The 11,109-nt window shown below is 42.1% G+C and overlaps 1 protein-coding gene across 1 annotated transcript; it reads right to left on the bottom strand.

Moving 5' to 3' along the window:
- Positions 1–369: 369 nt before the first annotated feature.
- capn7 (calpain 7) lies at positions 370–9,850 on the bottom strand. Its single transcript, XM_028979988.1, has 21 exons — positions 9,479–9,850; positions 9,294–9,402; positions 8,388–8,545; positions 8,206–8,273; positions 7,805–8,011; positions 7,594–7,680; positions 6,921–7,047; positions 6,723–6,808; positions 6,234–6,327; positions 5,994–6,140; positions 5,800–5,906; positions 5,572–5,692; positions 5,287–5,431; positions 5,106–5,205; positions 4,875–5,010; positions 4,630–4,705; positions 4,185–4,330; positions 3,596–3,658; positions 3,392–3,522; positions 2,298–2,390; positions 370–2,113 (listed from the first exon to the last, which is right to left on the bottom strand). Exons 1-21 carry the CDS (start codon positions 9,578–9,580, stop codon positions 1,969–1,971), a joined length of 2,448 nt encoding a protein of 815 aa, XP_028835821.1. The 5' UTR covers positions 9,581–9,850; the 3' UTR covers positions 370–1,968.
- Between the last annotated feature and the right edge of the window lie 1,259 nt (positions 9,851–11,109).

The following is an 11,109-nucleotide window of genomic DNA, read 5'->3' as shown; positions in this document are numbered from 1 at the left end:
CTCAGCTTTAAAGGCCACTGCAGTAAATAGTCTGGCACAGCAACATTATAAACCCTTTCAATGATTAGTCACACATAAATGCCTTTTTCCTGCTGACTGTGTGGGATGTGGCCAGCTGAAAGATGAAAATATGTGCTGGGAGGTAATACCTGAACATCCATTTTATTAGATTCACATACCACATGACTACACTCTGGATGTGTGCTGACAGTGAACTCGCTAAATACATTTTTTAAGACGGAGTCTGACAGCCTCGGTTCACCCATTCTGTGTGTTCACCATCTTAAATGTTTGGGAACCAAGGTAAATAGGGTTTAAAGTTCCTTGATGTAGGAAAAGTGTATAACACAAGCTTATTACCATCCCAAATCCCCAAAATTCTCCTTTATTTAGTGGAGCCTGTTTATCACTTGTTTTTTAGGCCACACATATTCATATCACAGATCTGATCCTGCGTATTTATTGCAAACAAAAGTACATGCAGACTACCATGGGATCAGGATCCTGCAATTATGCGTGCCAACTGTGAGACGCGGACATGGTTATTTCAGCCCATTGACTTGCTTTTTTAATCTAGCAGTTCCATATTTGTATGTTAACAGTGGAAATCTTACATTTACCAGGTTGCAAAATTAGGATTTCACATAATACCAAACTGCAATAAAATAGTTTGAGAGATTGTAAGAGTGGCTGTGAGCATATTCATTACACACATCTTCAAGTAATATTCTTTTTTTTTTTTTTTTTTACTCTTCAGCACAGCTACATACTGTCAAAAATGACATTTAGCTTCCTGGACAGCTGTCGTGATGTTTTTAATCACCTTTTCCTCCGTATGGGATCTGTTATAAATGATCAGCTGCCGAGAATATACCTTGTAATAAACTTTTCACTCCATAGTACACAAATAAAATTAATATTAAATAACAGAGGTCTCCAAAAGAGGGTCAGTCACACTGAACAGCATGTTATAACAGACCCATTTTCCACATCCATGCTATAAAAACAAGTGCGGACCAAAAGAGTTCAAATCCAAACTGGTCTGGCACTTTATTTAACTTGGAACTGCTGTTGTTCTGACTCCATCTTGTGACACTTATTAAGACTTTGAATGACCTGCTGACTTCCCTCACAAACAGGTCAGCAAGACCCAAGAGTCCGTTGTGTGTTGCGCGCTTGTGCTTTCAAGAATCCAAACTGCTTATTACTTCTTTGAAACTCTCTTTGGGAACATTTGCACTGTATGTACCGTCTGCAAAACAGTTTCATAAAGCAGCAGAGTGATTAAAAAAAAAAAAAGGATCTACATGAATGAAGGTATAAAAGAATAGAGCATGACTGAAAGATGCCACAGCGGAGACATGCATTCAGCAGCCCACATTCGAGGACAGCCGGTAAACTCACCTAATATTAAAACTCAGTTTAATATTACTTTCATTTGGCAAATGTGTTACATCGTTAAAATTTCATAGACCTGAATTGATAAATGATCGAGGGAGGGGAGGAACCCTGCATCCTTTAGAATGGCAACTCATAACCTGGAATCTACGTGAACGAATGCCTGTGAGCGGTGAGCGATGTCACCAGAGTGCAGCAACGTGACTCAGGCGAAGCCCTTTATAGGTAGAACGCGGACCTTCCCATTCATCCAATCACGTCTTACCGACGCTGCAGTGGTGGTTTAAAAGGTTCTCTAAGTGCCAGCCTCCTGAGACGTTGCTTAGAAGAAGTGCATGTGCTTGTCCTTCATTCGTGGTCATACGTAGCTTGTGCAGCCTGTCCTGGAGGTGGACGCAGTCGCCACTCGGTCAGTTATTTTGGTACGCAGCTATACCCACAACCGCCAGCAGAAGAAAAATGTCCCTTTTAGATGGTGACATCTACGTGACGTCATCCCCAGTCATTAGCTTTGGGTTGAAGTACAGACAGAAGGCCGGAGAGGACGAGGACAGGAACGTCTGTTGTCCGCTACTGAAGCTGAGACACGCGAAGTGGTGCGGTGCTGCTGAAGTCCAAGAAGAAAGGTCCTTCCTGCTTGGGCAGAAAGGTGGTGGGGATGACGTTGTAGATCCCAGCTGGGAGATGCTCCAGCTCCAGGTAACAGAAGCCACACCTACACGGACGGGCAGAGGAGAAAGCCAGTTGGTGACTTTAAACCATGGCTACTCTGTCAATGCATTTATCCATATGCATGTCTTAAGCATGCTGTCAAAATGTGGCTGGTATCTGGACATTTTTTTCCTCCTAGAGCTTCTGGTGAATGACTGTCTCTGTTCAGGGAGACTGCGGGACCATACCGATAATCGCCACTGCTCTTCCTCTGGATGCCAGATGGCCCAGCCTCCCCAATGGCTGACACGTTCAGAACCTCAAAGCCGACGCTGTACTGCCTGAAGAGAGAGGACAAAACAGGGCTAATTTCAACAATGGGTTATAATCCATCCTTATACAAGCCACGCCAGTAAAGAGTGGGGTCAAGAAAAATAGTGCCTCTGAATGAGTGTGTGTGTGTGTGTGTGTGTGTGTGTGTGTGTATATAATTTCACCACCTGCACTCTTAGGGCGCTTCCACAACATAGTACAGTTACTTTGGTGCAAATCAGTTGGCGAGTTTTGAACACTGGTTCGCTTCACGTTCATGATTAAAAAGTCAATAGGGTTGGGTTGGCCGTTGCCCTGGCGACCTTATTATATTACATGCATTTACCACTTTAGGCAAAACATGCCTTTTGAAAATGTATTGCGTATCTGTCTTGAAAACAAATTTACCCACAATTCACTGTTCTCATATCATGTGATAGCATTTTTTCCTGTTTTGGTCTGGTGTGCGTTCTCACAAGGCGGACCGCACCAGAGTTTGTGACTTGATTCGAATCGATACCGCCTCTTTTTGTGGGCCTCGGAGCAGTTGTTTGGATGCACACTTGAGTGTGATTACTGTGATCACACCAGACGAAACAAACCGTACCAAGTAGGGAAACGAAGTTCAGTACAATTCAAGCGTACTAAAGCCTGTAGGCATGAAAGCACCTTTAGTTACTACGTTAAAATGCACTTCCTCTATTATTTTATTTAATTGCTTTCCTGGTCTCATGTCCTATCAGTATGTCTAAAATGTCATGTGATCCTCCACTGATGATGGCACAACAATTTCTCTATCATGACTATAAACTACTTCTTTCATATGATGTTTTAAGATTTCATCGGTTGTGTTGCTGTGAGTTGCAATATTTACTATATCTTAATAAAATACAATGCAATGTATTATATTATATTCAGCTTGATGTCAGGTCAAAAATTTTAATTCGAATGAAAAAGTGAAAGGGTCTTTACAGCATTTACAACCTTATTTAATAAATCTTGTGGCCATAGTGATGTGCTGCAGTCTCACCTGGAGCCTCTCAGCTCAATCAGAAGCGGTCCAGACTTCTCCAGGTTAAACTGGTAGATGGGGTTGTGCTTGTAAGTCTCTTTGTAGTTTCCACAGCCGCCTGCGCTGGCCCCGGCCCACTGGCCATTGATCTGAACAGTGAAGAAAACGGAGTGGCCGCTGTCCTCGTGCTGATTAATTACTGGAGGGGAGCGGCAGACTTACCCTTTTGGTGTGAGTGAAAGGCATTGGGATCTTGGAGAAGTTAAACTTGCACCCGGAGTAAACCTGTTGAAATAAACAGAAAGGGTTTCTGATGCTTTGGTCTCTGGAGAGAGAGTTCATCAGAGAACGAAAGCTAGTCCATGCATTATTTACAACAGCTACATCTTTCAGAGCTCAGAAAATATCCATAGACCCTTTCTGTGAAATCATCTAAGACACGAAAGTCTGAGACAATTCCTCATCCTCCAAGGGCACTTAAACTAACACGCTCATTCAAAGCATGGCTTTTATGCACTCGACGGATGATACGGCAGCAAAAATGCAATATTTATTATGTTGTGAAGATTCTGTTTCTACGATAGCCCTTGTATTAACACAGATCTTTTTCTTTTTTGCATGGATCTTCACTAACACCATACACTTTCTGAAATTTCTTCAGTCGCTTTCTATTTTCATCTCACGTTACGAGCGAAATCACACTATAAAGCACTTTTTCCCCACGGGCCAAACACTCTTTGATAGGAAACCACTTCTATCTTAAAAATCATGTTTCTTGAAGAAAATAAATAAAAAAATAAAACACACTTACCCGTAGCGTGTAGTGGATGGTGTTCTGTTTTTCATACTGGGACACCACCAGGGTAAAAGTGTGGGTGCCGGGACTGGTAAGTTTGATCTTGGTCAGGTAATGAGGGCTATTGATTCGAATGCCATCAATGTAGGGTGGTGGGTCCGCTGTGTAGGCATATCACTCAGAGATCAACAAAACCTTGAATGCATCATTTTATGTTGTAGCAGTTACACCAATGTCCAACCAACTAGAACATGACTTGGATAATGAATAACGGCATGGATTCATGCTGTTTAAAATGTTAAAGCTGAAACTATAAGAGGTAATGCAAAGGCAATGCAAGAGTGATAACAGGTGCCAGCACACTGCTACTGGTATGAAAGAAAAAAACTCTTCAGAAGATAATGATAACGTTACACAAACATCATAAAATTCAGGACCATGAAGTTTTGAGGAAACCCACCAGGATAATAAACTTTCTTCCCATCGCTCTTGTAAACAACTAAGGTGATGAACTCTCGGTTTTGAGCAAAGTCATCCTAAAAAGGCAAAGAATGTTTTAATGGTCTTGATACGTAAAAAAAAAAAAATATATATATATATATATATATATATATATATATATATAAAATAATGACAAGCACAGAACACTAGTTTTGGTGGATCACGGAATAATCAACAAGGCTTGGCTCTGTGACGTCCACACACCTTGTCTGTGATGTGTCTGGTGAGGAGCACCCACACAGCAGCACCCCCCTGTGGACACTGCACCTCCAGTTTGTATTGCGGATTATTTGCAAGACTGTAAACATCCTTCACTGGGCCCTGCTTACCATCCCAGGTACTGCAGATGAAAAACAGGGAGGACAGGAAACATCCAGAAATTACTTTCACTAAATCTTTTGCTACGAAATCCATACAAGTCTGTACACAACGGACCTATGAATGCAGGAAGACTCCTTGAACAGACCAGGATTCCAGCTCAGGTAAATGACATCATAGTACTGACAAAGGTCCTCCCAGATAATCCAGAACACACCTAGAACAGCCAGAATGAAATGCTATGAAACACGGCAAAGATTTTTTCACAAATGTTAACTATCTGTTAACATCCCCCTACCATTGTCAAACTTCTGTGCTGTTTTAGGGTCAAAGTTGAGGTACTTGAGCAGATCAGATGTCCAGTTCTTCTCATCTCGCTCGCTGTAACGCCCTTTCCACCGGAGGTGGCTCCATGGGTTCTTCAGCTGCAGGAACCGTTTTCCCTGTGCACATCAAATTTAACCACAGGAGAAAAAAAGAAGAAAGAAAGATTTACATCCCCAAATCACAGCATCCCATGAACCAGTACAGAAAACCCACAAGGCAGGGACAGCACTCAAAACACCAGCATCAGGAAGGTTACCTTGTATTCCCTGATGTCCAATACAGCATAAGCATGGGTGGGCACCAAGCCCCATCGGTCACCTTCCTCTTCAGTCATGACACCTGTTGCTGTGGTGATGAGCACATCACCTCTGTGAAACCTTTCGTCAGAATATGGGAGGGATGAAGCAGTTTTTTTTTTTTTTTTCATTTATTAATCATGCAGTTTTCTTTCAGCACTGCTTCCACGTTATTATTTGGTTCTTACCGCTGGTACAGCATTCGGAACGTGTTGTCCTTGTTGAAGGACTGATTGTCTGAGTGCATAGCAATGCGCTCTGGAATCCAGCCAGTCAGTGCGTGGAGATCTATATTCTAGAGGGAACAGGCAAAACACAATACACTTACTGAACAGGACCACATCCATCGGAAATTATATGAAGTGGCAAAAAACACCCTCACCGAGTTGGAGCCAGGAAAGTCATAGCCTCCCATAACCTTCATATAGGCCTTTTCTATGAGTGAGACCCACAGCTCATTTCGATTACTGGAATATGAACACAGCAGCTCCCCGTTACGATCAACAGGAAGGAAGTCGTCAATGATGACCTGAAAGATAGATGAGCAGCATTAATTCAACTGGAAATGAAAAATTCAATGAAATTCAGATCTTAAAAGTATTTTTATGTAATCCTCCCTTACCTTTCTAGGCACACCGTTGACGTGCAGTTTTACCATGTATTTTCCACATGGGTTGTACTCAGGTTCCCCTTTTTTATTTTGTGGATAGATGATGCTGCATACATGAAGTGAAGTGAAAGTGAAGTGATTGTCACGTAATACATAGCACATAGTGCACACAATGAAATGTGCCCTCTGCATTTAACCATCACCCTGAGTGAGCAGTGGGCAGCCATGACAGGCGCCTGGGGAGCAGTGTGTGGGGACGGTGCTTTGCTCAGTGGCACCTCAGTGGTAACTTGGCAGATCGGGATTCGAACCAGCAACCTTCTGATTACGGGGCCGCTTCCTTAACCACTAGGCCACCACTGCCCCATAAAAGCAAGAACCCAGAATTATCATGTCGGAAAAAAAATTATTATTTAAAATACAGCTGGCTGTCATGACAGCAGACAACCGACAGCAGACAAATTGAAAAATGAACTGAATTCGAGAGCAAAATAGTTTTACCTTGTGATTAATTTCTTCTTGTATCGTCTTTCGTACGCGGCACTGATGGCTAATGATGCAACAAATGAACAGTCCGACACTACAGTCTGAGAAAAACACAAATTAAAGGACGGGTAAGTTTAAATTTAAAAAAAAAAAAAAAAAAAAATGTAATTCATAATGCGTGTTCCCTTAGCTTTCTTAAACAAGTTATGTGACCTGCTTGATGCTGAAACTTGACACAGTGTAGATCATGATGGGATTGTTGCAGATATCATTTGGTCGAACCCACTGCGAGAAGATCGCTTTCTGCTTAGGCGACAGGGCCAGTTTGCCACACTTATCTCTGAAAGATATGAGATATATAGAAACGTCAAACGTTCTAACACAAACAAATAAATACACGCACATGCGTACACATTGCACAAACAATAAAAATGTATAAATACATTATCATTTTTCTTCGTCTAGCACCTAACAATCTCTGAGCATGCTCTTCACTGACAAGTCTAAGCCTTATCAGGGCTCTTAGTTTGTAAACTCAATATTCTATAGAAATCGAACGAGAATTGCTGGTGTCTTCCTATTGTAAGTCGCTTTGGATAAAAGCGTCTGCTAAATAAAGAAAAGTAAATACATTAAAATATATATATATATGTGTGTGTGTGTGTTAGAAAATGTGATGTTTCTTTTTTACATGATTTATATTTACTACATTTAGCAGTAAATTAATCCAGAGCAATTTACACAAGTGCTTTAATTGTCAACCGTTGTAATCCCTCCTTTAGTTAACCAGGACCTGATCTGAAAATACCCTTATTTTAATAACTCAGAACCCACAAATCCGGCACTCTGTGATTTGATGTGTCAGATGCAAATTTCGGTGACTCACGAAAAAGGGACTGGAAAAGCAAACCGCTCCTTCAGGTCGACACTCATGAACGGGACATATTCAATTCCATTGATCTTAGAGGTACTCCTGAAAAGTCCAATGCAAATGGGAGACACAATAAAATGATTCCAGTGCTGGCACACACACACAAACGCTTTCGATGACCTTAAAACCACGCACGCCACAGGTTGAACCATCTTCCAAATTTCACCTGAGGACCTCGATCTCTTCGGCAGTGTAGCGCTGACCCTGAGGCTCGCTGGACTGTACCGCCCTCAAAGGCTGTGGCCGGTCGTGGAGGGAAAATTCTGGACCCAGGGGAAAGAACTGTCTCACTGGGCCACTGGATTTGGGCCCAGCCGAAGCGGCCTTGTCCTGGGCTGGAGTTTTGGTAAGAGAGTCCTTTAACCCCTCTGCTCTATGACAATATGAAGTAAACATAATCAAAGAAAGAAAAAGAAACGGACATCTGAAGAATCAGAGCTAAGAGCAAACACTGAAACTCTAACAGAAGAAAAACGGACTGTCCCGTCGCTTTCTTTTATCACGGTTGATTCCACCACAGGACAGTCTACTTGCATCTCCTGTTCTGTCGTGGTGGGCTTCACTTACCGATCCAGCGCCTGGCGAGCCAGCTGCTTCAGTTTGCCTTGCAGGGTCAGATCGGTCACTTCATTGGACTATTAGAGAAACAGGCTCAGAATCAGACCCAATCACGTAAAAAAAAAAAAAATTACCTCCAGAGTCAATTAAGCGGTCAGTCAAGGAAATGGAGAGCCGTCCGCACTGCTCACCGCCTGAATGCAGAGCTCCACCGCCTGCATGTAGAGCTCGATGGCCTCGTCACTGTTGGACTTCTCATCCTCTTCAAAAGCCTGTGTCACCAGGAAGTAGGCCCTTTCCAGGTCCAGCTGGTGCTTTGTCTTCAAAGGATCGCTGCTCTGGGCCTGAACTGTTCAGAAAACAACCAACCAGCCACATGAACTAGGAATTAGAAAACACAGGACAGGACCCTGGAGGACATCACGCGTGTAAATGACTGCCACAGCACACAAGAGCAATCTAAAATAAAATCCTTAGAATTGCACCTGGTAAGAACAGTATTGCAAACAGAATCTCCTTCACACAAAGTCTGGTCTTTTCAAGATACAGTACAGGCCAAAAGTTTGGACACCATCTCATTCAAAATGTTTTCTTTATTTTCATAACCATTTACGTTGGTAGATTCTCACTGAAGGCATCAAAACTATGAATGAACACATGTGGAGTTCTGTACTTAACAAAAAGTGGAGACCTGGCCTCCACAGTCACCGGACCTGAACCCAATCCAGATGGTTTGGGGTGAGCTGGACCCCAACAAGTGCTAAACACCTCTGGGAACTCCTTCAAGACTGTTGGAGAAGCATTTCAGGTGACGACCTCTTGAAGCAAAGCAGGAATCAGAGCAAAGAAACTAGAATATAAAACATGTTTTCAGTTATTTCACCTTTTTTTGTTAAAAAACATTTTGAATGAGATGGTGTCCAAACTTTTGGCCTGTACTGTATATTCCTAGACAAGGTTTTAACGAATCATGAGGATCATAAAATGTGTAATATTTGAAATGGAGAGTGTGCGGCAACGTAAAACTGGTTTGCTGTGATCTGGAGAATAAAATGAACCCTGCAGTTGAGGTTCTGGCAGTCGCCAGTGCGACTGACCCGCATTATGAAGAGCCTGTACGCGGTCCAGGTACTCGTTAACCTTGTCCTGGATGGCGTCCAGTTTGGATCCCGCCATGCCCGCGTAAATGAGGGCTTGAGCCGCCTCCTGTTAACAAACGGAACAGGCGTCACGGCCGCGATGTTCGGAGTTACACGGAGCCGAGCGCCGCGCCGCGCCTCACCTTGTAGTAGAACACGGCTTCGTTATACTTTCCCTTTTGGTCAAAAGAAACAGCGCATTTGGCAAATTTGACCGCATCCTGCTCCAGCGCAGCACAGTCCATCCTGCTCGGGGTTGTCAATCCGAGCAGCAAAGGCGAGAAAGGAAGGCGCTAATCCGGACCGCCACAGCCTCTGTCGGAACCGAGTCGGAGCTTCATCGTCGGCTAACTACGTTGTGTTTATGTTAGTTGGCTAACTGCGTTGACCGGCTGAAGTCGCCGCGAACCGCGCTAAATTACGAGCTGCGCACGTAGACGCTTCGAACAACCCTGCGTGTTTTTAAAGACAGACGTTTCCGGACTACAAACGCGATTACATCACGGCCGCGCACACTGCTGTGACAGACAGACGTTTCCGGACTACAAACGCGATTACATCACGGCCGCGCACACTGCTGTGACGCTGTCGTTCACGCAACGTGAAAGCGGAAACCGGAAAAAGTACTTTCAGGAACAAGCGTTTAAAAGTAAAACCTTCCGCACGGCATGTGTTTTTACATTTACATTTACAGCATTTATCAGGCGCGCTTATCCAGAGCGACCTACAGTTACCCACTAGGCTACTACCACCCGTTAGAGAAGAGTATTGAATGTTTGACAGTCGCAAATGTAACACATTTGAGCAATAGGAATATGATGTACAAGCATAGGTGGAAAGAGGGGATTTTTTTTTAAATTCAGTTAAAGTATCTTTACTTTGCTTAAATTCTACTCAAGTAAAAAAAATCTATTTGAGTAAAAGTAAAAAAATACTTTGAGTAAAGTTACTTAGTTACTTTCAACAGCACTAGTTGTTTTTATTGAACATTTAGGCGAAATGTTGAATGTTCAATGAATGTTCAAACCACCACATAAAACATTTTAAGCACAGTTGGCCAAAAAAGTACCAAATTCTGAATTGTATTTCCAACTCAAACATTACAATAAAAAGAACAAAAAATAAACGGGGGAGAAGGGCCTTAGTTGAGGAGGTGACCATTAATTTGATGGCCACTCTGTCAGAGCTACAGAGTAGACAGAGGAGAAACTTCTTGTCTAAAAATGTAATTGAGTAAAAGTAAAATGACCTATTTCAAAATCAACTTAAATATTACTAATTACTCTAAAAAACTACTCGATTACAGTAACGTGGTTACTGTAATTTGTTACTTTCCACATCTGTGTACAAGCAAGTTAATGCAATAAACAAGCTTTAGACTACAAGTAAACCTCACTGACACTTTTGCTCCAAAATACTCCTGTTTACTCTAATATCTCATGGCTTTCAAAAACAGCAATGCTTTCACAACACATTTACTATGAATGGATTTAGACTTAGTTTTAGACTAATATATGATATATTACCTTTATGATGAAGCACTTTTATTTTGATAGTAACAGGAAGTTAGTTTACTTTAAGAACGACCCCTCTGATTCGGTTCAGGAACTGGAAAACGAATATGGAATAGATCGCGACATTGTACAAACGTTATTATGTTCAAACATCTCTGTGACACATTTTTAATTGGGACATAGCGTATGTAATTTAAAGTTGTTGTTTTTTTTTGCATGAAATAAAATTATATCCAGATACAGATTAAAAAAGCAACAAC

The sequence above is a fragment of the Denticeps clupeoides genome, chromosome 5 (assembly GCF_900700375.1).
Source record: "Denticeps clupeoides chromosome 5, fDenClu1.1, whole genome shotgun sequence".
Classification (NCBI taxonomy): domain Eukaryota; kingdom Metazoa; phylum Chordata; class Actinopteri; order Clupeiformes; family Denticipitidae; genus Denticeps; species Denticeps clupeoides.
This window is presented reverse-complemented; position numbering and strand designations above follow the sequence as displayed.

Bases quoted from the DNA above. Each gene is read 5' to 3' on its own strand.
- capn7 (XM_028979988.1), bottom strand. From the start codon at position 9,580: ATGGACTGTGCTGCGCTGGAGCAGGATGCGGTCAAATTTGCCAAATGC. The intron at 9,403-9,478 runs GTGAGGCGCGGC...GTTTGTTAACAG, and splicing joins AAGCCGTGTTCTACTACAAG to GAGGCGGCTCAAGCCCTCAT. The intron at 3,523-3,595 runs GTAAGTCTGCCG...TTCACTGTTCAG, and splicing joins CTTTCACTCACACCAAAAGG to ATCAATGGCCAGTGGGCCGG.